At 44.2% G+C, this 27,218-nt stretch overlaps 1 protein-coding gene and 1 long non-coding RNA gene across 2 annotated transcripts in view; one reads left to right on the forward strand and one right to left on the reverse strand.

The window, feature by feature from the left end:
- LOC135368811 (uncharacterized) overlaps positions 1 to 27,218 on the reverse strand; it is a 342,797-nt gene that overhangs the window by 297,979 nt on the left and 17,600 nt on the right. Inside the window, exons 2-3 of the long non-coding RNA XR_010414874.1 lie at positions 19,899 to 20,047; positions 9,081 to 9,159 (exon numbers count right to left, since the gene is read on the reverse strand). This is a non-coding gene — a long non-coding RNA (uncharacterized LOC135368811). The remainder of the gene's footprint in view (positions 1 to 9,080; positions 9,160 to 19,898; positions 20,048 to 27,218) is intronic.
- LOC135368802 (peptidyl-prolyl cis-trans isomerase-like) lies at positions 13,287 to 17,331 on the forward strand. Its single transcript, XM_064602315.1, has 5 exons — positions 13,287 to 13,604; positions 14,155 to 14,185; positions 15,952 to 16,137; positions 16,407 to 16,482; positions 16,989 to 17,331. Exons 1-5 carry the CDS (start codon positions 13,428 to 13,430, stop codon positions 17,119 to 17,121), a joined length of 603 nt encoding a protein of 200 aa, XP_064458385.1. The 5' UTR covers positions 13,287 to 13,427; the 3' UTR covers positions 17,122 to 17,331.

Here is a 27,218-nt window from a genome sequence, read left to right on the forward strand (position 1 = left end):
CATCAGGATCGCATATAAGAAGTTTCGCGGCCCAACGAAAAACAAAAAGAGAGACCAAACAAAAACAAATAAAGGAGCGTGCATTATGTGTATGTCTCCGAGAACACCCCCGAGAGAATGAAATAAAGATCCGTGTGATACTATATACTCTCTATCATTCCAGCAACCATCCATCAACAGCCTTCTGTATTATTCGCCCTCTGTCATTTCTTTTGCGTACGTTTCTATGGCGCACCATATATACTCGCTGAAAGTATTTTGCCGTCACCAGTGAAGCTTTGGGGGGAGCGGGGGGAGGTGTTATGGAAGTATGGGCACGGCACGTCATATCCGATGCGAATGGTGGATACAAACATCTCTAAATTGAATGAGCGTCGTATATAGCTCCGAGTTTTGAGGTCACCGCGTCTTCCCCATGCAACAGTTCTGCGTTCTTCCGGCGATATACCGTTATTCTTTTGGTAACATGTCCTTATATGGAGCGTTTATGGTAAAACAAGAAAAGAGACCAAGGAAAATACCGCCAGGGAACTAATGGAGCGTGCCTCACGTTTCGGCAAATTGCATTATATCGGAGAGGGGACATTAAAAGGATTCCGTGGTCCTATATACACATTAGCCGCAGAGCGGGAAAAAGTTGAGTGCCGACAATGAAGGACAGTAAAGGCTCTGGGGCTCCGACGAGGCTGAGGTTCCGATGACTGCCGTAATTCAATTTGACAATGGAGTTAGCTGTTTCTACGCCCTAACTGTCGTGCTTACATCACACGTATTCGAGATCAACGTGGCGGTCAACGGGATCAATATTCGAACACAAACGTGTCGTTCACTCAGATATATGTACGTGTACGTTTGTTTGTTTGTTTGTTTTTTCCTGGTATTTTACACACCGTACTCTAAAAATGAAGTCGTACGGCTTTAATCGAGTGATTGTGCAATGAACCCAAGTTTGTTATTTGTTTGTTTTAAACTTCTTGTTCTTAAAAAACTGGCGGTAATGCTGGTTGAAGAAGATTCTGTGCATCATTCGTGGTGTTATGGTTATTCGACATATGATAAAAGTGAGCTATAGCTGTATGTTCTTTGTCTGGAGCTTCATGTATGCAAACAACACTTTTAGCTGCTGATGTTTTCTCCGTATTATAGCGCATACAATTGCTCTGAAGAACCTCATATTTCTCTCTCTCTCTCTCTTTCTCTCTTTTTTAAACCAGCAAGGCACATCTGCACTTCTCTAGCATTTTAATGCAGAGAAATAAAAGTGTGAGTGTACACAGGGTGTCCCAGAAAACGTGTCATTAGATCATAATAAAAAACTACGACACCTAGCATCATGCACTCAACGGCATTTGCTCTTACCAGGTTTTTGCCGCCTCCGAAAGTGAATGTCATGTAACGTATGACAATTTTTGCGAACTGAACTCGGAAATTTGCAACGTAAATGTAACTTTTTTACCCCACCAATGTGAAGAGCGTGCCGAATTTACTCAAACTCATGATAATTCAAAGGGATATTGAGGAGCTATCCCATCGGAAAAATGGCCGAACATCATGCTCCTCGGAGCTCCACGAGCATAGCGGGCGACGACTTTTTTGCGCGGAGTCGCTGTCAGTCCGACGAAAGGAGGTTGGAAACCAGCCCACAGAGTGATGGTAGAAAAAGTGACAGTTCCTGAAATTGGGAAAGGGAGGGCATGATCCCAGCGGAAGCCAGATGCGATAAGCCATGCTTGTGTTATCTCTTCCTACTATCCCGCCATGCGCCAGGTTTCCAACCTCCTTTCGTCGGACTGACAACGATTGCGCTGAAAAATTCCTGGCGCGTAAAGCATGATGTTCGGCTTTTTTTTTTATCCGATAGAATAGCTCCTCAATATCCCTGTCGATTATCATGCATTTGAGTAAATTCAGCACGCTCTTCACGTTGGTGGGGTAAAAAAGTGACCTTTACTTGGCAAGCTTCCGAGCTCAGTTGGCAAAATTTTATGAAATTAATTATTATTAATTAAGCTTACGTTACATGACATTCACATCAGGAAGTAGCAAAAGCCTAGTGAAAACAAATGCAGTTGACCGCATGATTCTAGGTGGTGTAGTTTTTTTTAATTATTATTATTATTATTATTATCATTATTATTATTAAATGACACCTTTTCTGGGACACTCTGTATAAAACGTATCTATGTATGTTCTTCTGACATCAGATGTAATAAAAAGTCTTAATTTATCGGGCGAGCCCACTAATTGAACCGTACCTTCCATTCAGTTGCGTTCTATAAACATGAATGACACTCGTTTTAATAGCGTGCTGAAATAAAACTCCGGCTGGATAAATTATTCCGCGTATCCTTCACGCGTCGCAGAAACATTCTATACGAACTCGAAACTTTCATGTAGCTGGAGTTTAATTCGTCCCAACAAGATAAATGGATGTAAGCTCTATCTAATAAACTCTCGTGGAACGCCCTACAGTCATTTTCAAAAACAAGAAGAAGAAACAGATGGTGATTGGAGTTCTCTCCAGATTCGTAGTCGAGCAGGTGGTCATCTATCTCCAACCAGAAACCTTTTTCTTATTTTTGAAACCTGCGAATTAGAGGGATGTCCCAACAGGGCGAGGCAGCTTGGTAACAGTGTTTTAGTGAAATGTTGAACATATAGCAGTAGTCGAAGAGGCCCCTGTTTCTGTCGCCTACACTCTACACTCTTAAAAATGAACTTCACCACATAGCACGTTCCTAGCCAACCATCATCTCGAATGATATCGTTATCTGCCCCGATTTGTTGAAAACGAGAGGCGTACGCCTTTTTGTGACACTTATGCTGTTCATAATTGTCACGGGAAGGCGTACTCCTCCCTTTTTCAACAAATCAGGGCAGATAACGATATCATTCGAGACGATGGTTGGCTAGGAACGTGCTATGCGGTGAAGTTCATTTTTAAGAGTGTAAAAACAGAGCTTCACCGCATAGCACGCTCCTAGCCAACCGTCATCCCGAATGACATCGTTCTCTCCCTTGATTTGATGAAAAAGCGTACGCCTTTTTTTTTGTAGCAATTATGAACTTGATAATACCACAAAATGGCGTACGCCCCCCCCCCCCCCCGCCGTTTTCGGCGCAACCAAGGGGGTGAACGTTGTCATTCGGGATGATGGTTGGCTACACTCTTAAAAATGAACTTCACCACATAGCTCGCTCCTAGCCAACCACCATCCCGAATGACAACGTTCTCGACCCTGATTTGTTGAAAACAGGAGGAGGAGCCTATTTTGTGCCGTGCATAATGGCACAAAATAGGCTCCTCCTCCCGTTTTCAACAAATCTAGCGCGAGAACGTTGTCATTCGGGATGATGGTTGGCTAGGAGCGTGCTATGTGGTGAAGTTCATTTTTAAGAGTGTAGGAGCGTGCTATGTGGTGAAGTTCATTTTTAAGACATATGTCCGCACAGTTCCCCTAGAAGTCGGCCCAGGACGCACATTTCCCCAGGGCGTCAGTCGTGACGTTGCCCACATACGTGAGGCCGACAACGGCAAGCCCTTTCACCATCACCACCACCATCATTTTTAAGAGTGTACGCCTGTATGCGTCGAAAACCCAAGAAGCCTACGTAGAACGTCTTCGTGTCGTCCTCGAAGAGTGTAGCGCGAGAAAAATGATGCACTCTCCAGATGGGGAGGGGGGGGGGGGGGTTGTTATTAGACCTGTGCGCATATTACAAATTTCGAATATGAGACGGATATCTAATGCTGTTCGGATGCTGTTTGAATACCATGCGCAACCCATTTTCAGTATTCGAAATTTCCGAAGATTTTTCTAATAGTACTGATTCACAACTGAAGCGAGGCATCGTTATCGCCATTCTGCAAGAAGTGGGCTTCGCCTCATTACATCTAAGAGATAGGTGAAGCCCACTTCACGTTGCTGCCATTGCTCTTTTGGTGCGCGGATCCATTCTGCAAGTCGGCTTCACCTCATTATTCTCGAGCGTTAGGTGAGGCCCGCTTTATACTGTTTACAATATTATGTCACTAAAGTCTGCAAATTTTGTGAACTCATGGTCAACACTATACGCTGGGCATTGCAAGTTCCAGGAAATGTACTCCCAACTTTGAGAGTTATGTTCGGCAACAGATGTCCCGAACATCCCAAACAGAAACCCGAACATCCTATAGTAACCAGAGTAAGAAGCGTTTTCGTCTGCGCGTACTCTTGAATCGCACGCTTGTGAAATATGTGCAGCTTCTAAAAAAAAGAACAGGAAATTCGCAATGTAAACATAGAAATGAGGAGATGCACACAAAGCAGGTACAGTTCATCCCACTATTGCAGTCTACCATACATACTATCACGATATGTTATGCCTTGTTGAAAAGGCCCACATGTTTGGAGCAGAACATCAGCTAATGAGCACAACACCACAAAACATTTCACCATGAGGTATTCGAAATTATTCGAATTGAGACTTTTCTGATTATTCGAATGCGATTTGCCATCTGAAGAAATTATTCGGACTCGATTCGCAATGAAAGTGAGATATTTATAAACTATTCGCAATGGAAATTTTGCTATTCGCACAACTCTAGTTATTATCACCGCATTTGAAAATGGCGCCATGAACGCGGTGAAGGCTATTCTCAGTAAAGACGGCCGGACAAGGAGCTGCTTCTTTTTTTCTTTTTTCTTTTTTCACCTGTGCCAAGGTACCTGGGCAACGACACAACAGCGATGACTCACAGTCAAGTAAAAGGAAGATGAGGTGTTTCGCCACTTCATTGGAATGCTAGATGGCTTAGCATTTCTCCCTCTCCGTGATGCCGCAGCTCTGGGATGGACTGCCTAAGGGCAGTAACACCCGAAGGAGCTGAACCCGTATTCGATGATGCACGCCACCATTGTTCCCGCATGAGATATAGAACATGAATGATGTGACATTTGAGGGAGAGGACAGACCCAACCCACCAACCATTCCGGAGCATGGAATAGGAGATACAGCGCCTTGGTCGGCCACTCTCATCCGATTGTATCTTATTTCGGTCAAAGCCGCCTTAGACTCACTAATCCTTTAATCCCCAAGTGTCTAATTACATTTCGAAATCTCAGTTCGGTCAAAGGTGTCCCATGACGTTCGAAAGTTTTCTCATTTCGGTCAACAAAGACATCAGGTCGGAGCGCCCAGCTATTCACTCAATCAGTATAGGTGAGTGACCAATAGTCTGATTGGGATTTAGGTTGTAATCGTGCGTGCTCCTGCCTATTCCCTATTAATAATTTGTCCAAAGCATATTTTTCTACCACCACTGTACACACACTGCATGCTGTTAACATGCAGTCTATAGTAACAGACTGCTGCCATTTCTGTCGAAAAACATTAACTGAAATTGATGAGTTGCGTCAACTGGATATTCAAGCAGAAGACATAATGTTCTCATATTTTGCAACCTATAGGCAGTCATACGGGCACGCTGCTTGAGGCTTGTGTCATGCCGGTCAGTTAGTGTTTTCCAGCCTCTGAACAGTTACTTTCCATCAGGCCTTTTCTCTCCTGCTTCACGGACAGACTTCAATGACCATTAGAACCAATGCCCATTGAACTAGGGCGCCTCAATAGTGGCTCCCGTTGTGTAGGGTAAGGACACCCGCGTCGTCTGCTATACGGAGTCCGCCATTTTGACTCCCAAGCGCATGCATACAGTCCGGGCAGAAGAGGGCTCCAGGTTTTCGGACTTATCCGAAAAAATCCGAAAAACGTACTCCGGTAAAAGTTTAAGCAAGTCGGATTAATCCGAAAAACTCCGCTTGGCAGGTGTTTTCCCTGATAACCGGGTTATTGTTCTTGGCCTCCTTTTGTGTCCTGGTTTCTCCTGACCTCGGATACCGGCCCCGCCGCAACATAATAATGGTTTCCGTGATCTAGGGTTCTCTTCGTCGGTCATCTCGACCACTTGAGGATTCACCGCCCGGGTTTTCCCCCAGTCTCTTTCCCGATTTCCTTGTCCTACACGTGACCTAAGCACTAAAATAAGCATCGAACCGAGGTCATACGGAGCGGTCTTTTTGAATGGGCAACTAGTTGCGGTGCTGACGACAAGATGGGACGCAAGCGAAAGCTGCCCTGCGACTACGTCAAGGCGTACCCTGATTTCGACGAGTTCACATCGTCCCGCGATCGCGATGCAGAGGTTGTCGTAAGTAAGTACTGCCGCGTAACAGTGAGCACTGCACACGGAAAGGGTGCATTTGGAATTGCGGAACACCTCAGCGTGCGTCGCGCGAAATGCATACCTGCCAACTTGGGAACATCCAAATTAGGGAGATTTCAAAAGTGCGGGAGGGGGGGGGGGGGTAGGAGAAAGCCGATGTTGGGTGGCTTTCGTAACACGAGCACACTTTACCCCAGTAGGCTTGTCAGGCACAACAGACTTTGCCCTCTCCAAGAAACTATCTGGGTGTCAAGCTGCGACAAGGCTATGACACGTTCTCAAAAGAACGTGAGGTCACAAAACTACGTCTCTGTTCTCTTTGCGAGGTCGAGGTTCTCTTTGCGAGGTACGCAAGGTCGAAACAGCTATAGTGCAAAGGCACCTTTGTCGCCCGAAAACATGGAGGAAATGCACGGAAACTAGAAGTGCTAGAACTAGAACTATGACCAGAACACCTGAACTCCGTAACACAGAGGCTCTAACATAGGCGTAACACAGGAAGCGGCAGCGATGCCGACGGCAATTGGGCTGGTACTGGATTGACGTTTTCATCTGTGTGCCCAGAAGAAAAGCAGGCGTTTGAGATATAGAGAGGGACACTGCATTTTCCGGGAGATTTGCTTCTCGGCCGTAGAATCGTACAAACCGGTCCGAATCCGGGAATCTCCCGGATGAATCGGGAGAGTTGGCAGGTATGGAAATGTATTGTTAAGCTGGTGTCTCTTTAGTGGTGAAGCAATAAATGTGAGAACTGCGTTTTCGCTGCACAACTGTGCGTGCGTCGTCAAGTTTTCTCCGAATTTCGGATATTAACTGAGCTGTAAATCATACGCTCCGAAAAACTCCGTTTTTTTAGAAAAAAAAACAATAAACTCCGAAAAACATCCTCCAGTAACGCCCAGAAATAAACTCCGAAAAACCCGGAACCCTAACTGCATAAGTACACGAATTGCAGAGGAGGTTTGAGAAGCTGGTGAATGCATCGCAAGTGAATGAAAACAGTGCACAACGGGACAAATGTATGTTGTTTTACGCTGTTTGCATCCGTTTCTAATATTGAAGTTCGTCACCGGAAGTTTTGCGTAGCAAGATTATAGTCATCTTTTTGAAGGAGTTCACAGCATTATTAGCGATATCAGCAGCATAGAAACATCTTTTCTTGTTATCGTTGGGCCTGCGCATGGTTGACTATAAGGCATGCGACCACGATAAAGTAAGCGGAGGGAACGTTGTACTTTTAGGAAAATCGGGTCCCGGGTTAGTATGCGTCATGGGCCGACTTCAGGAGGAACTGTCTGTAAAGTCTGCCGGAAAACGATCGACAGCACAGCCAGGGCCGGGATTCGAACCCCGTCACTCTATATATAGTCTCTGCGTGGAAGGCGATCATCCTAACCACAACGCTATACGAGAGCTGGTAGGACTATATATATTTTGTGTTGTCCCAGGAGTGTTCAATTGCAAAGAAGGAAATGAAATCAAAGCCACAACTACAGAGGAAGGGGAAAAAAATAGTTTGAGTTTGAGTTTGATTATAGAAAAAAAAACGAAAAAAGAATAAGTTTCCTGCGTCGCACCCGTCCATCTGAAACATGACTACCCTATATATAGATAATTCGCGGCTTTATACGTCGCCAGACAACTATATATATGATCGCATGATTACTTGAACGTTAACCAAGACTCCCTCACAGATTGACTCAATGCCAATCAAGAGCTTTGACTAACTTTTCGTGTCCTATTGCTTAACTCTTTTTGTTTTTCTTTTCTTTCTTTTTTTTTTCCTTCGACTCTGGGGTTGCGGTATTAGAACGTGTCGCTCGACATCGGCCCACTGAGCTCGTCTTGAGGCCACAGCCTATTTGTTCAGTGGACGTCTTCATTAACTCCTCTGTCCTCATTGGGCGTGTTTTCCCGAGTGAAAGCAAATACCCATCGACTGGGGTGGGTCCACGCTTTGGCGAGTTTTGTCGCTATCTTTCCATGAGGTGTGAGGAGGAGCAGTGCGACGACCTTTTCGTTGGACGTTTCTATTTTTGCCTCATTGTTCGGACGACTTTTTTTTTTTTTTTGTAAGGGTGAGTAGACATAAGACACATAAAATCGTTAATATTTTCATTTCGAAGATAACAGCGATTCTTTTTTCCAACATATCGAATGCACGCAGCCGGAACAGATCGGCAGTGTTGAGAGTAACGGTTAAAATTAGTCATTTGGAAGGTTAAACTAAAAGCTAGCTACAGTTGCTGCACGAAAAAAAGTAACCGAGATACAGGTAGAGTTGCTCGTCTCAAATAGTAACTCGCCATGTTACAGTTACAAGTAAGTTGTGACTGAGTTACTTTCCGATGCGCGTGTCACTGTATTGACGCAGGCAACTATTTACATTTGAAAGGTACTCTCTGAGGAAGAGAGTAGTTAGTTACAGTTACTTTCCCGGTAACTATAGTTACTGTAACTAGGTTACTTCCCAAGACTGACCAGGTCAGTCGTTGTTGAATCTAAACCGTATTTCTTTTATTGTTGTCTCAATAAATAAATACTAAGTACTAATAAATAATACTAATAAATACATCAATCGAGAAGCAGACGTAGCGCCGAAAAACACAAATGCCTTCAAGGCGGCTTTCTAACAAGCCATGTGTATGGTAGTATGGTATGGTATGGTATGGTATGGTATGGTATGGTATGGTCTGGTCTGGTATGGTATGGTATGGTCTGGTATGGTATGGTATGGTATGGTATGGTATGGTATGGAACGGTATGGTATGGTATGGTATGGTATGGTATGGTATGGTGTACGAAGCTGACTAATGGAACTCGATAAATTATTCAGTTCCCAGTGACTTACACCGCAGGTTTCCTTATGACTCACCTCGTCACGAAGCCCTGAATCGCAAGTCCACATCTCCTCTCTTAAATCTGCACGTCCTTCTCCAATCTGTAAACGTCACCTGCAGAGATAAAGGTAACACCCAGCTGAGTCCCGTTGGCATCCGCTCTAGATATAATCAGAGCAGAATTAGCATCGGTCTGTAATGTGGATTTACTAAATGCTCTTTAGTGCTTTTCTAAGGAAACTAATGAACTAATGAAGGCAAAGGAAGGAAAGGATACTAATGAATTAATGAAGGCAAAGGAAGGAAAGAACTAATGAATTTATGAAGGCAAAAGAAGGACTAATATACTGGAGGTACTGTCCTTCCCAATTACTGGCCCAACTTTATTTCACCGCTAGTATTCTTTAAAGGCTTCAAATATTTATTTATTTATTTATAATGCTAACTGCCTACCTGGCGGTCAAAGCATGAGCAATGGACACACACAAAAAAGGGCAAATTATTTCTCGACAACGTTTGCTTTCAGTAGTTCTACATTATTCGCGACACTTCTGCAGTATTGGGGGTAACTCGTACTAAGCTACATTTTTCGGCAACTTTTAACTTAACTCGTTGCTTTTAAACTCCAGTAACTGCCTGAGAAACTCGTTCATTTTTTCAAAGTAACCTAGAGTATGTTCCAAGACCCTTTTGTTTGACTCTGCGTCTACAAACGTCGCAAGCTGCGCCCTCCCTCTGCAATGATTTTTTTTTTAAATCCGTGTTAGCGCCACGAAGCAACTGTGGCTATGAGCTGCGTATAGATGTGGACAGATGGAGAGAGGACAGCAGGAACGAGTGGGGGACAGTGGGGAAGGGGGGCTCTCCAATAAGACGACAGCACTTGTTGTTGCGCGGTGAACGCTATACAAATTCTGATTTGGCCGTACATTAGGAGACTCAGGTGACCTTCATCATATAGCGACAAGCAGTGTATTTAATTTATTTGAATATGATTTTTTATATGATGAGTATTTATAATGACAAAGGGCACTGTGTAGCAAGATTAAAACTTGGCGCGGTTCCAAGAAATGTGCGTACCCAAGCAGCCCAATGTACTGAAAGTCGAGTGCAATAGGGGTGGACCGTACGTGTCTTATCGATGTTCTTTCGTTGCATGAGCGTGTTCAAGGCCGTGCTCCTACCCGTCCACCCCTATTGCACTCGACTTTCAATACATTGTGCTGCTTGGGTATAGAGGTCATGGAACCTAAAAAAGGGTTTCCCCTCACGGTCCCTTATCTCACGTGTGTTCCTGATATTCTGTGTACCACTAAAGAAATAAAATAAACTTTCAATGCCTGCTGTGTGTGCTATTGAAGAACCTTACTACGAGATCAAAATCATCAAATGCCTCCCTGAAGAAATACATGACGGCACGCTTCTTTCGTCATATCAGATATTGGTATAGTTATCGCAAAACTATTATAAAATCACTTGCGCCGCCCATTGTGAGATCAATTTGTGAATTAATTATAGAAAGGTCACAAACTAAAAAGTGTACTGTATTAGGTAACAAGTGACTTGAAAGTAACTCGTTAGTTTTCCAAAGTACCTTAGGAACTTCAAGTTCATTTTCATTACCTGTAACTTCGTTAATTTTTTTGCACAACGAGTTCCTTTTTGTCGAGTAACTTCCTTATCTCTGCACTTTTGCAACAAACAATATAATTCTGAAGTGTATTCCATTCAACAGTTGTCCCAGGAAGAAAAGAAAACCTGTGAATGTCAATGCATAAATGCGGAATACATACGTGTGATAACAGCAGTGTTGTACCCGTTACTGAAATATGGTATCGCGTTACCGATACTCGTTACTTGAGTAAAAAGTATTGAAATACCGATATCGATACTTCTTTTTTAAAGTAACGGAGTCCCGCTACCGTTACTCAAAAAAGTAACGCGATGCTTTACCCGGTACTTTTGTTGGAAATACGAAGATAATGCAACATAGAAACGTCGCTTATACGTGAACACCCCTTTTGTATAATAGTAAATTCGGAAAAGACGGCTTTGCAGTAAAAAGACAGCATATTATGTAGCTCGGACACTTTGCTTGACTTTTATCAATAGCTGGTTCCCAAAGTTTTTTTTTTTTTTTTTTTCTTCTGCCATCCTAGCAGGCCATGGTCTCTCCGGCAGCTGACAGACGCCAATATGAAAATTACGTTAGTGTCAAGCCCACACATACCGTGGAGTCCAATGACCAAGGAAACCTATCCGAATTTAGAGTCACTAAATACGGAGCAGAGTAGCTACACTGAGCCAAGCTGGCCAGCGAGTCCGCCATTTTGAGTCCAGCGCGGCTACGTCGCCTAGCAATCGGACGCCCATGTCCTCCTTCTCCGCACGAGAACAGCGCGCAGTCAGGCAGATCGCACAACCCAGGAAACCGGTTTTGGATGGAGGGGACTCAACATGGACGGCGCGTTCTTGGAAGGAGATACCACGTGACACGACTGGCCTAATCGCGGACACGGAACGGCTGCCCCGGCGCGGAAAACGAATGCTATACTCTGTACCCCTATTTAGTGACTCTATCCGAAGTTAACAACACCACAGTATATATATATGTGAGCCGTGGTTATTTCCTCCAGATTTGAAGGAAAAAAAGTGAACATGTTTTTGGTATAATTCCCGTTTACGGAGCGCGTATGCGTGTCCACAGGCTTCTTGTCGAGCGCTAGGCGGACTAGTGACAATGACTAAGGGGAAGAAATATAGTCGGCGAGGAAAAGTTGGGGAACTAAAAAAGTATCGGTATCGGGAACGATACGGAGATCGCGTTACCACAAATTTGTAATGGAAATACTTTGCCGATACCGATTTTAAAAATTACCGCGATCCGCACTCAGATACCGAAAAAAGTAACGATTACTGTAACGACGTTATGTACAACACTGGATAAGAGTGGCGGATTCGAGACCGGGGTAAACCGCTCTTGAACTGAACATATTTTGTGCTATCACTGCTTGACGCAACCGTTTAAAAACTGAAAGAACTTTAAACGATGCGTTTTTCTCCTGACATTTCGGAATAACTTTCCTCCTAAAGGGGTTGTGACGCTTTGATATATATGTATACTTCGATAAGGTTCACACATGACCTTGTTTCATTTGTAACTTTTAAAATCATGTATAAGGTTGTGATTAGATTTTGTATAAACGTGTTTGTCTATGTGTCTACATCAGAAGCGTAGACATGTGGGTGATTGGGGGGGGGGGGGAGGCCCCAGCCCCCTCCCCCACCTGCCACGGTCCGACCCACGCAAACATCGCATTATTAAACGTTCAAATATTCTATATTTTCATCTCTCATCTATGCACGGATATGTGTGTGTGTGGGGGGGGGGGGGGGTACCAGGGTCAGCGGTGGGGTTCGTATTGAGCCCCCCCACCTTGGAGGTCTGGCTACGCCACTGGTATACATCAATGTAACTGCATACTTCTCTATTATGTACCGAGGGTTTTGGCCTTCGCCAAGCAGCACTGCTGAAAGAGGTCACATTTCCTTGAGTTTGAGGAACACACAATACGAAGAGGACAACACCAGTCTTCTGTTGTCCCCTTTGTGTTGTGTGTTCCTCAAACTCAAGGGAATGTTACCTCTTTCTACAGTACATCAGCTCGCTTGCGCAAATTCTAATTTGCTCATCAGCAAAACCCCCGGCTATCATGGACACACATCGGCGCGATGGAATTAAACAGAAATGAAACGAAAAACGTGGTTCCTTACATCATGTGCCCATTATACTGAACGCCAGTGTTTCAGTTATCGAAACAATCATTTTTCTGGCCTAAGCAGACAGAAAAAGAGTTCCGAACGTCCTCTTTGTTATTCAGCTTTTTGTCGATGAAAGCTTTTTATCGAGACACATACCGAGAGCGTCTGCCATACCTTCCAAACTCCAGCAGCGAAGGTGCACTTTTCGCAGAGGAATAGCCTCTGCGCACTCAGTAATCCCAAGATCAAAATTCCCGCCTGCGCTAGAGCAGAGCCATCTGTTCTCAACGTATGCAGGCGAGCCTCCCCGGCCCCGACGCATGCGTCGGATGCGTCAGATCACGTCAGAAAAAAGAAAAAATGCAAGACAAGCGGAAAACTACCCGACGGGGATTCTGCTCTGCTGCCAGGGGAACCGCGTCGCACCCGTCCAAACGTGCGCGTCTCCAAGTAGATCGGTATCACTCCGCCGTTGTTCTACAGAAAATAATATTTTGCATTAAATATTTTCTGTGCGACCACGACCTTTGCTTGTTTTACATTATTCCTAAAAATCGAGAGTTTCGTTCCAATTTGACACGTCCCGCGTTGTGTACGAGTACATTAGAGAACTCTATATAATGGCACACGTGCGAATTGCCATAAACCGCCTTTTCGCATTCCGGGGCGACATTTTAAGTTTTCCGTTGAGGAGTCAGTGCTGCTTTTTTGCAAGCAAGGCTGCCAAGATGTCGCTTCCCAGGGTGTTCTTCGATATTTCTGCCGACGGTGCCCCTCTTGGCAAGATTGTGATGGAGGTAAGTTATTTATAAGCTCACTAAAGATATCACGCGCCGTTCTTGATCCGAGCTCATGGTTCAACCCCATTCAAATCTGCGTGGCGTTGCCGGCTTCTTGCCGGTGTGTTCTGTTGCACGCACCAGGTGCTGAAATTACATAACGTCGTCGTTGTTAGTTTCTGTCTAGGCACAGGTTCTGCACAGTCATACTTAAAGCGATATTAATGACAGAGAAGTACAACGATGAGCAGAGTTTTAAGCACCGCCTTAGGCCTAACGGCAACATTGCATTGTTAACGGTGTCTTTATATTAGAATGCTTCAGTAATTTCGCTTTTTCTTAGATAGGCTATGTGCTCCTCACATCTAACCTTCATTTCTTTTATGTTTTAATAAATATTTTTAACTAAGTCGTTTTTGTTGCTGACTGTGTGATATTGTCGATCATATCGACTGACGATAGACGAATTATCGGGGCTTCGTTACATATTGTGGGCAAGATTCAAACATCTGTTTTTTTGTGTGTGTACGTGTGAATTTTGCTCATTTATCTTTTCCTTTTCCACCAGCTTCGTTCCGATGTCACCCCGAAGACCGCCGGTATGTTAACCCTAAATGGTTCTTATCTGTATTGGTGGGCAGGGCGATGTAACGGAAAAGTACTACACGCTCTCGCTGTGTCGTCTCTGCCTCTTTTGAGTTTCATAATATGAAATCTTAGTGTGAAGCTTGAGGTCGAACAGTTGGCACAATGTCGTATTTTAGCCCAGATAAACTCTGGTTCTAACAAATTTTAAAAACTCCATGATAATATGCTTTCTCTGTGCATAGGAAGTTGACCAACCATCCAGTGTCATGACAGATCGGTGTTTTTCTGCATTAATGTATCGTATGAGAGTGGCATGCATGCCAGGTAGTCCAGTACCTCCCCCCACTTCAAATCTTAAGGTCACACTAGATACTCTTGTCTATCTGACCTAGCTCCTCATCATACAGCTTCAAGCAACTGGTTGCTTGCCATGCCTCAAAGTAGCTGGGTACAACCATGTGTTTTTACTAAAGTTAGCTGTATGCCGGCTGTTAAAATTGCAGGAGTCGTTCAAGGTTGACACTTTTGCTTGAGCAAAATCACTGGGTAAAGTGGAAAATAGACCAGAGGCCATGTTACTTTATAGAACAAAGAAAACACTGGCTTGCATAACAATCGCAAAACAAAGGTCTGAACTTTTCGACGCCTATACGAGCGTTATCATCAGTACAGTGAAGTTTATTAAATAAAACTTTTATTATAAATAAAAATTTTCAGAGGACTAAGTGCAATCCTTCTCGTGTCCGCAACTGTCACACCAGTTGAGATTTTGCAAAAATCACAGGCACAGTATGGGGAACAAACTATGTCAACGGGAAGCTTGTATGAATGGTACAGACAGTTTGATGGACGGGATATGGTGAAAAGTGACATGGACACGTTCGTCCGACTGCAGTCACGCCAGTAAACATTGCAGGCGTTTCTGGGGAGTGCGCATGCTAGCCCCAGAAGGGAGTGCGCATGGCAGCGTCGGAGCAGCTGCTGAAACTGTTTGAATCGGAGGGTGGCGAACTTTTGCAATCGATCGTCGCGTGCGATTAAACCTGGATGCATCATTTCACCCTAGAGGCCAAAAAGAAGCAGCATGGAATGGAGACAAAAGGAGAAAATCAACATGCAGCAGTCTACTGGGAAGTCCATGAGAACTGGCTTTTGGGACATGTGGGGTGTCATCCATGCGGTCTTCTTGGAGCAGGGGGTCACAATTAACGCCCAGTACTACTACACGTTTGATAAAATGTCGCATGGAAAAAGGAGCTTGCAAAAAAAGGGCATGGGATGTTGTCTAGAAGGGTCGTCCTACATAATAATGCCCAGCCTCACACGGAAAATTTGACGGTAGCAACCTTCTTCAGGACACTTCCTACAAGGACGTCAAAAAGATGCTACAGTGGTGATAGATACGCGCAGTGCATACCCACTTAGTAAATACTTAGTAAAAAAAAAAAACACTCAGTTTGACGCTTCCCGAATTTTCCGTTGTATTTGTCTCTGATGAAACGGTCAACCTTGAATGACCCTTGCACCATAATGCATAAGATTCTTGCAATAGTCTAAGTACGTTTGTAGAAATTCATCAAAAGAAGCTGGTGTCAGTGAAACGTGACACCGTTATCTTTTCATCATACTTTGGATACTGGGGTGTCATCTACCGATCATAGGCTATTAGTAAGGTACATGATTGGTATATATATCCCCTCCACAGAATGCGGACTTGACAGTGAATGAAGCATCGATTACTTTGAATGCTTTTGACTGTGTGTGTGTTCTTTTGCAGAGAACTTCAGGGCCCTGTGCACTGGAGAGAAGGGCTTCGGGTTCAAGGGCAGCATTTTCCACAGGATAATTCCCAACTTCATGTGCCAAGGTGGAGATTTCACGAACCACAACGGCACTGGCGGAAAGTCCATCTATGGCACGAAGTTCGAGGATGAGAACTTCATGCTGAAGCACACCGGTCCCGGTAAGTTTTTCTTCTGCTATTTCCTCCACATTTTTGTGCCAACATAGGTTCAGTATACACTTACGTAATTCACATTTCATAGGAATGTCTTCATAATCTTGGGGGTTAGGCTAACTACCGTTGCAGCATTGTTCCCCGTGGTCGAGACAATGACCTTTGAGATTAGCTAGTGCCTTCATCCAGTTTCCATAGCAACATTTACCCTCACGTAGCTATTGCATACTGTAGAACTACTGGGCACATGCGGAATAAATTTTGTTTGTTGTTAGGAATCCTGTCCATGGCCAATGCTGGACCAAACACAAATGGGTCCCAGTTCTTCCTTACAACTGTCAAGACTGCCTGGTAGGTTTTTATTTTTATTTATTTTCGTCCTTGCTTCATACTTTCACACTCCAGAATGTGGAGCTGATTGCCCATATGTCTGTCTACGTTATCAACATTTTCTTCTGTCATAAATGGACTTCTGCGGATGTATATGGACCTCATCCTGGTACCGCAGTCTTAGAGGCCGAATAGCAAAATTAGTGTACAATGTGCAATGAAATATTTACAGCCATATCCTCAGTACCAATGTTCTTGCAAGCACCTGTCATTCATTTCACAACTACAAATCGCTGTCTCACGGGTTGCTCACTTATGTGGCTGTCGCAATACTTTGCTGCGCAGAATGCAACAGTAAGGTACTGCATTTGGGAAGACCTGCGCAAATGTAAATCATATTCATTTTCAATAGAATATGAACAGTTTGTCTTCTGTGTATGCCTACCTCACCATGTCTCATCTGCTCCACCTGTATCTTAATCTTTGAATGCTGACTTTGTACTTAAGTTAAATTAACTTGATTCCAGGTTGGATGGAAAGCACGTTGTTTTTGGCCAGGTCGTAGAAGGCATGGATGTTGTGAAGAAGATGGAGGGCTTTGGCAGCCAGAACGGCAAAACCTCGAAGAGGATTGAGATTGCCAACAGTGGCCAGTTGTAAAGTGACAAGGTGTTTTTGTCAGACAGCTTTTTCATGTGTTGCCCAAATTGCTCCTATGACTTCAATTTTTAGCCATGATAGTCTGATCAAATTGGTTTCCTACTTATCCACGTTATTCCACCCCTGGGTACACTGATATCAAAAGACTGGCAATAGCTTTCCCTATCTCTTAACCTAACCACATTAATGAAATAAAGTGTACCACAGACACTCATTGTGTGCTCGTTAACTTTGGAACCTTGCGACATTCTGCTGATCATTTGGGAATTGGCTACTGTCTTTTCATTTCTATTTTTCTGGTAATTTCTATTCGGTTAACATGTACCAGATTTTCTTTCTCTATTATGTTGACAGTGCCTAGCCTTCCACGAATCTGCAATTTCACAGGATCTTGCATTTCCTACACAGCAGACTTTCTCTGTGCACTACCAACTGTACAAAGCACAGTACTGTAGATCACTGCCAGCTGCAAAAGGTTAATAGGGGGCCATAGTACGTGTTGGTGATATGTCCTGCCCTAGTACCACAACCTCCTTTTCAGGAGTTTCCTGAAAATTGCTGCCTTTAAATTTGGACGGTCGGGACATTCCTGCAGGACAAGAATGGAAACAAACTGCAATGTTGTGAAATGCAAAAGTCACGATGCCAGCAAGCAAATAGTGAAGCAAAAGCTTCTCGAATGCGAGCCGTTGGTGCATGCGTTACAATTCTGCTTCTCATAGCAGGTATGATGTGATGCCATGTTGCATCTAAGCTAGAAAACTGCACTTGAGGATACCAGAGCTTTCGGAAGGATGGCTTTTTTGCCGAATGTGCGTAAACTCGAGCGAAAGCATGATGTGGCAAGACGTTTGAATCTCAGCTTGTTCAGGAAACTGGAAAAAGGGGGGGATGCGGATGTAAACGGTTGTGTGTGCTGCGGATCGGATGCGGATAACGTGTGCGCGGATGCCAAAAATCTTATCCACGCAGGGATCTACCCCCCCACCCCAAAAAAACTGTCTGCCGAAATGAGTTACCAATAGTATACCTGCCTAGTCCCCCAGATTATAGACTCGCTCCCGAACTCCGTTCAGTCTCCCGGAAAATTGGGGCCTTGAGCTTTTTTCCGTTTTCCTGAGGAATTAGACAGCCCGTAACATGTGTCTCGTGGAAGGCTGGCTCGACAGAATCCCAACAAAGGGGTAAGGAGGTGAGCAGGTGAACTACGTATGGCCACATGACACAACTATCTGTGGCAAGAGCATAGATCGAGAAGTTACCTGTCAAAAAGAACTCGTTACGAGTTAAGTTACCATGTGAAAAATGTAACTAAGTAACTAGTTCCTCTGAATGTTACCACTGCGCAAAAGTACCTGGTTAAGTTAGTTACCAAAAAAAGGAACTTAGTTACAGTAACGAGTTGCCTCGAACTCTGGGCAAGAGGTCGCGGCAGATCGAGTGTTTCATTGTGTCTGTGCTATCGTCAGTCCAGTCGTACAGTAGTTTCATTTCCTCCGATGGTGCTCTCCAAACGGAAGAAGAAATACCTGCACGCGTTCGGTCACACTTGCAAAGTGCCCTTTCACAGGCATTCTTTCACACGGACAAAGACCACCGCCATCATCGGTGAAATGGCTGCGTCAGAGCAAAATGCAATGTTGGAGGGCCAGAGACAACGCGTCTTCACAATTATGGTCGACTACGACTGGGGGTCCCCCCCCCCCCAAGGATTGTTAGGGAATTTGTCAAAAAGCTGCTGACATCGGGGAAAATTGCAGACCTGTGCTGTGACGATGTGTAGCAAATCGTGCGTGTCAGTCAACGTTACTGCGAGTAGCAGTTAGCCAATACGACAAGCTCAAAGATAGGAAAGTATGCCTTGGGTTAGGAAGCTTAGGTTAGGTTAGGAAACGACCTGTTTTATGAGGGATCTGTATCAGAACGTAGCTGGAGGTTTGTTTCGGTCAGGGAGTTTGCTCAAACTAGCGAGTGGAAAAGTCGGGGAATTTGAAGGCGGCAATTTGGTAAGCACCCTGTGTGCCCTCGTTGAGTTGCTGTCTACGCCATCATGTTACCAACTACTCTATATCCAGGGCGCTGTCCCCCCCCCCCCCCCCCATTTGCATCATTACCACTTGGGCAAAAGCAAAAAAAAAAAAACGAAAATGAAGTTGGCAAAGTGCAATTCATTCAATTCAACAAATTCACCCAGCAATACATGAACTGGAGAGCACTAAAAGCTCTGCATTGAGCACACTTGTTCTGCATCTAATGTTCATCAAAAATGCGAGAAGCTCTTCTTTGTTATTTTCCAACCAATATCGCCCGATTTTACACTGTTTTACCCTGTTTTACAGCTCTACGTGTATCTACAGTGCCATGCAGCCTATATTGATTTCTGTTGCTCGTGTGTGGGAATGTCTTCGGCATCAGTTTCGTTTCATTCAACGTCCTAACAAAGCACAAAAGGTGCTCAGGGTGAGAACGACGCGGTAATTTTTCCTCTCGGTTTAATATTCACTTCCCAGGTCCAGAAGAGGATTTGCGTCTTAAGTGGGATATGTGGCCATGATCCCAAGAGTTGTCACTCACTCTTTATCATACTCAAAAAGTCCTGAAAGTCGTTAGAGGAAGATTTAAACCCAAATTTTGACATGGAACTAGTAATTAGACGTGCACGAAGTACCTCCTCATATTCAGAGCACTCAATGACAAGCAAAAATTCAATTTGTGCCTCTGATAAGCCCCGTGGATGACAATGAAACATTTCAAAATGCCGCCTTGTGTCAAAATACCTTGCCTGTTCTGCATGGTGGTTTCATCGAATGTTCAGAGTAGCAGTTCCAACACCAAGGAAGACTGGCTGAAGGATCCTCTTGTTACGTCACCATCAAGTGTGACACCGACTCCCAGTAAGTGTTTTCCCGGGGGTTCGCTCAGACAGCTGTAAGGAAAATTTCAGCACAGTTTGAGTTACAGAAACGAGATTACGTTGTCCCGTTGGTGTGAGCCTCAGATGGGACTACTGGCAACGGGTGGAATGCGTCATAGCTGCATTTCCCCGCGGTGTGTTCACATTACGTCGAATGTGTTTTATTGGTAGTGTTGAAAATTACACTGCGCCCTTCGACATAATGTTAATTCAAAACATCTTACATCTCTCATTCAAAAGTTATTTGCCCCACTCTTCGCACTTCACCGCTGTACACTTAACACACAGTAGACCTAAGAATTCACTGAATTCACTTTTTGACTTCGCTGGCTTTTGTGACTTTTTTCTTTCTTTTACTTTTTGTTTTGTTTTGTTTTTCGTGCGAATGCACGCACTACGTTGTGCCTAGCTCAGCCAATCACATATGCCTTTTGGTTTGTGAGCGTACGCTCTTAAAAATGAACTTCACCGCATAGCACGCTCCTAGCCAATCAATCTCGAGTGATGTCGTTATCTGCCCTGATTTGTTGAAAATGGGAGGCGTACACCTTTTTTGTGACAATTATGAACAGCATAAGTGTCACAAAAAAGGCGTACGCCTCCCATGCGGTGAAGTTCATTTTTAAGAGTGTAGTTGTATTGTAGAGTTGACCTTCGATAGGATTAGGTCAGGAAAATTGACATCGTCACTGGGCGAGTTGTGCCACTTCCGCACCACTCACCGTCAATGGGGGGGGGCTATGTCATCCTGTACATGTTTTTCTATTCTTTTTATCGTTAAAAGAAGGTTATGAGAGTAATACAGCTGTCGTTTCTGCTGGTGTGTAATACGTCTAAGCGGGCTTTCTCTCGGAGAGATTATGCAGATACTTGATGATCAATTACCTAAATTCATTAGTTAACCTTCTAACTGATGAATTTCAGGTGATTAGTCATGTAGTAGTGCCACAGTGTGTCCGTCTGGCCGTATTACCCGCATTACCTGCAGAAACGGCACCTTCGCTGATCTCAGAGAATTTTTTTTTTTTTCTTTTAAGAAAAATCTGTAACGAACAAAAAAGCGTATATTGCGCTCAATTCAATTTTCTTTGCTTACTGCGTAGCGCAGTCGACAGCTTTTGGGGAACATGACGAAATGTAAAAGTTCCATGTTTTTTAATTGCTCCACAGTATTTAGGGCTTGCACAAAAGTATTGCCTTAATAGACTATTTCAGAAAATGCCAGTGCTCCTTGCGCACGCATTGCACCCTGGGCGCTTACTGAGCGGGGTAACAAGAATAATCTCTCACGTTTCGCTTTCGCTGACATTAACACGGCGTGGACAATGGGCCGCGGTAGGGGAGAAATCGAAACAGTTTGGAGGCCACCTGTTTCTTTCGTATTCGTAAGTTACCACAGTTCAAAGCGGCGCTAAGCACTCTGGGATTTTCTGAAGTCTTCTATTCCTTCTACGCACTCGTACTCAGCATTGGCGCCATGGGCTCTGTGTGCTCCCCTAGTGATTCCTCCTCTTGTTTGACATTTTCCACTCACTCATTTAAACCCTTTCAACTACATGTTGGGGGGTATCCCGAAATGCCACCGTTTTAAGAATCCACCGTTTAGAATTCCATATGTTCAAAATCCCAAACGGCGCTAGCGTGGCGTTGCGTGCGTTCCCACCTGTGGGGAGTACACCCCCAACGGCGTGGTGAGCTGTCAAAAAACACCTAAACTAACCTAACCTCTGAAAGCTAACCTAACCTAACCAAATTCGAACAATTTTTGCTGCTCTGATGTGGACGCCATGCTAAGCCTAACGGTCGCCAAAAACCTGGTTTTTATTCCCGACAATGACGTCTGCTGACGTCAAAATCACGCAATACTGCGAGGTTTGTCAGTTGTATTATTCGACACTATCATTCCGCCTTTCTTCATATTGAAGCTTTAATTTGGAAACCTGGGATTTTGAACATCTGAGATTTTAAACGGTGGATTCTTAACGGTGGAATATCGTGGCATCCCCGTCCGACTTTTGTCGCGACTCACGTCCCGATATTTTTTCTTTATCACCATCACCGTGAAACGGTCGCAATGAGCTAAACATAAACACTGAGGACAGTAGATGGATTGCCAATTGCTACGCCGCGCAGAGCATTAAATTTAATGTCAACTGCTCCTTCAAGTATAACAAAGCGGTCCATAGTCAGTAGACTATTCAAGCGTAGCATGCAAAGCCATCGGCTCTTTTGTAATTTTACATTAGCAATTTTTACGAGTACGTGATCGATCGTTTCGTCTCCCCTCCTTTTGTTTCGCGCAACAGGTTGTGCACTCGTCTATCCGGAGATGATTTTCCTGGAAGCGCGTCTCGCAAGTGCTAAAACACCGCCGGCGAGTCGTAAACAACGCTGGGAGCGCGATAAACATTTACAGCGACTCTGCAGTCTCGGTGCATCTGTGGAACTTTGTGCGAATACGCGGACGCACTATGCACGTATCCGTAACGCCCAGCCATATCCACGAAGCGTAGCATAATTTCCTGGAATTTTGAGGTAGCACAACGATGTAGGCAGGAAAGTACCAGAAACTGTAAAAAGTTTAAAGTGCGATAATAAATACAGTGAACGAAGAATTTGCTTAAAAATAGACCGGAAATACTTGTAAAAGAAAGAAATTAGAGTTGTAAATATTTGAGACAGTATTTAAGATACTTTCTAATGTGTTTTTATTGGACGATAGGCATTATTGGCGTACTATAGGCACTTATATTAGCGGCAATATCTGTCAACCACCCTTCCTATCTTCATTTCCGAGATCTACTCGGAGCAAATAGAGCTGACCGATAAGTTGTTGTGCTTCTCCACAATGCATTGAAAAGATGGAAAGAAGACCACGGAATCAAGTGTGGTTCTTTCCTATGAATTACACTGTGTGGTCCGATTTCAACGTGTGGAAGGAAAAATAAACCAGTCGTGAGTTCGTGACGCTGCTATACGTACGACCCAACTTTCATGGAGGGGCACAGCCACCGAAGCAATAAGAAATATCTTTTATATCTCACCACCTCACCTATCTCACCGTATTATTCCTATATATTACTTTGCGGCTCCCTGAACCCCATTTCGTGGCGCTATATTACAACCTCATATTATATTTATTTATTTCTTTATGTACCCCAGGACCCTATGGGCATTACATGGGCGACGGCACTATATGGAAACATGCAACGTAGCATCGTATGTAAAATACGTCAATCTGAGAAAGCAAACACAAAAACAAACGAACCAGAACAATCAACATAAGAATGAATCAATGTACTGCACATAATATGCGCACGATAACTACACATAATACAACGCATAGTATAGGTTAGCATAGTACAGTGAACCCTGGTTATTATGACCGTGGTCGTTCCCGAAAAATTTGGTCATAATGCGGAATTATCATATTAACCGGGGAGATTTGCAGAGGTTTCACTGCATTGTTCCCCAGGAGTATGGTCGTAAAGCGCGTATGTCAGATTATCGGGGGTCATATTAACGAGGGTTCACTGTATATGGTACGACGTTTGGGACGAGAATGGGACGTTTGCCGTTAGATAGTTGCTGGAAGCACGAGAAACGATCGTGCGTGCTTTTCTCTAGTCGCCTCCTCAGGATTCCGAAACACCCAGACGACACTCTAGTAGCTCGGACGTGCACGGGTACTGGAACTCACAAGGCTGTCACGCTCAGCTATATCGATAGCCGTACCCGTAAGCTTACACCAGAACTTGTCAGCATCCCCCGTCTGGAAATTTGCCGGCACTCGATGCAGCACTGCTTCTCGATAACGCATTTCGACCATTTCGGCACTCCAGTTTCTTTTTCTGTTCGTGCCTTTGAACGAAATGGAGTTCCCTTGCAAATTTCCAGAAACAGTGAAGTTTCCATTTCCAGTGAAAAATGCACGTAATACGCTACTTTCATTGTCACCTCGGTTTAAATCAACAAGTTCGTTATGTTGAACGAAGTGTTGTCGGCCGCGATGCGACAGTGGCTGGTCTACTGATCAATTTTGCCAGGAACGTAAAATGACCTCAAAATTTTCTTCCGGTGCCACCACAATAAGAGTCACCTTTGAGGCACACCGGTGAGGAGTCATACTTTGTAAGGAGAGGTTACGGCAAAAAAGGGATATCCCGAAGTCCCGTTTCGAACTGTTATGTACGAGCAGCAATAATGAAAGTTTTGTACACGGGAGATTTTTAGTCAGCAACAGCTCTCGCTTCGCGCCAATATTCCACGAGTCAGCTCACGAAACTGCTGCGCGTCACATTCAGTAAACGCTATTAATACCTTCTTCGCGCTTTTATACGCAGACAAATATTGTTACAGTTGCTTACGATGAGATTTGAGAAATTTATTTCGATATCGCCGGTCACTGTGCTCACAGTTTTGTTCTCTTCGCGCTCTTTCCTTTTCCACCACAGTCCGTGCACTTTTTCTTCGCCCTCTTTCCCATACCCAAAGACCTCTAACCTATATAATATATTCTGAACAAACCTCTAACAATATATAGTACACGTCTCGAAGGCTTAGCGATAAAAAGCAGTGGAACGTAATGCATCTTTCATAGCTGTGCCGACACAGCCGAGCAGTGATCGCGTATATATATGGTTGAGAACACTGATCAGCTTTGGTTTGACGCGCTGACAACATGACAAGCGGCGGGTTATTTGTATCCCCCGTTCGCTTGGTTACATAGCTAGCCTGGCGATAAATGCGAGCAGCTATCGTTTCCTGCTGGAGCCGTCAGCTAGCACGTCAATATTCCGGCTGTCAGACCGTTTCAGACGTTTCTCGCCGGAGACACACGGAATGGTATATGAATGGTATGGAGCACGAGGGTGAAGGTACAGGAACAAAACGAATGCTGGCGCAGCTGGTGTCCCGCCCACCAAATGTCGTTCTTCTTACCCGAGAACAGACCTTTCTGTAGACAGCATATATACTACCTCTTTTTACGTTGGTGAGCTTCATACATGACGGCAATTACAGCTACTCATCAGAAATGAATACACTTGGGACATATGCAACAATGTACGGGATGTTTTGTGTATTTAAGCGATTGCATTCTTTCGATAAAACTACAGGTTTTCCCGGTGATTTTAATCCAAGCGCCATCGAAATTAATCCACGTGCCATGCAAACTTTATGGGGCATGGATTAATTTAGCTGGAACTTGGATTAAAATCGCCGGGAAAACCTGTAGAGTGAGGGCCTGCCCTGCGTTCTTCGTCAGCCTCTCCTTTTTACACTCCTCACCCGTGCGTATAAGAATGCCTTGAAGTAAGTCAGTAGATTGGCAAGACGATGGCACGCTATTCGCTATTCATTTCGCTTCTATAGGGGACGCAGCTACACATACACATGCATGCATGCACGTGCACATACTATACAGTTCGGTGACCGGGAGGGCTGATGTTTTTCTCTTTTAATCTTTTATTTTTATTTTTATTTTGTGTTCATCCATTTAGGGGTTCTTTGTGGGAGTAGCAGAATTCGTCAGGTGACGAGTTCAATTTCTTCCCTTTTATATATATATATATATATATATATATATTCAAACTCAACTCAACGATGGCACGGTATGCGCGGAATATGACCATGCTACCAAAGGAGCTTCCTAAATGCGTTCTACAAGATACCCAGGCTTGGGCTAAGCATAAGTTACGTTAATTGCATGAAACTACATCAATTACGTTACTGAAAAAAAAAACAAAAAAAAACTTTCGTTTACTCCGACTTAACATAACAATAAAAACAATTAAAAACCTAGAGGATGCCGCCTGCATACTTGGCGAAACGTCAATGCGTTTAACTGTTTTTAAGCTGTTATGTTTGGCTGGAGTAAACGGGCGTTTTTCAGTATGTCTTCTCCCGGCTTTTGGAATATATTATCATTAATTACGCTAGTTGAGTTAATTACGTTACGTTAACGAAACGTTAAATACAAAGCACCGCGTTTTTATCGTATGTATAGGCAATATATGCTTCCTACAGAAGTCCACGCAACCTGCTGTAGACGAATGCTTTGTTACAGGGACCTGTTATGCTCGCCAAGCATTGCTTTTCTTTCTTTCTGCTTCTCACTTTCTTTTTTCTGCATCCCAGTTTCCGATAATTCAGGGCGAGAACAGAGTGAGTCATATCCGTCGCTTTCGTATAGGACCATTAGCATCTCTGATATTTGTAACTTGACTTCCTACAAACGACGGGAAACAGCGGTTCATTTCCCTTGCAAGTGTTCTTGCGCTTATCTGTGCACGCCGCAGTAACGGCAACTGGAAGCCCTATATAGCCGATGGAAACAGAGGACGACTAATGTTTGACTACCCGTAACTTCACGCGTATTAGCCGCGGCGTATGCGCGTGTTTTTCTCTCGCGGGTCTTCTGCGGCTTATCTGATGACTACACTGCGCTGGTATTTTCCCCATACCCCTGCTTGAACAAAAGGGCCGACATTGTCTCTGGTACAGATAAAATGGTTAAAAAGCAAGCGAGCTGGTGGCTAAGATCCATGACGAAAACCCGAGACTGGGAAAAAGACGAAAAACAGACGACACAACACAAAGTCTCAATTTGTGTTGTGTCGTCTGTTTTTCGTCTTTTTCCCAGTCTCGGGTTTTCGTCATGGATATTGTCTCTGGAACAGCACTGCCCTGCCAATGCATGAATAATGCGAACAGGGGCACGTCCAACTTCGAGTAGACTGACCTTCCTGGTGCCTTCCCTCAAGCAGCTTTGACTAGAGTCTCTAAAAACGAAAGTGGCTACAGTGATTCATGTCTTTCTGGAAAGCCACTGACCCGTCGATCCATGAAAAACACACAACAAGGGCACAATCCCATAATGGTAGAACACTATAACTGACCTCCTTTGTTGTACACCATGCCGACCCCCGACTACGGAACACAGGGTTTGTGGTCTCCTTTGTCGCACAGATCAGTCGTGTCGTAGTGCCCGCGGCTTATCTGCCAGAAAAGTTTCAAAACGTTCCTAAAAACGGGTCCTGCGGCTTATCTGCGGTGCGTCTTATACGCGTGAAATTACGGCACATATTTCAACTGTGCGTGAGAGAGAGGAGAAAAAAAGGTGAGATTGAACGCGTCACCGTACGAATTCTGCTACTCGGAGTCTGAACCCTCCTCACGCACA

Source organism: Ornithodoros turicata, chromosome 9, assembly GCF_037126465.1.
Source record: "Ornithodoros turicata isolate Travis chromosome 9, ASM3712646v1, whole genome shotgun sequence".
NCBI lineage: Eukaryota > Metazoa > Arthropoda > Arachnida > Ixodida > Argasidae > Ornithodoros > Ornithodoros turicata.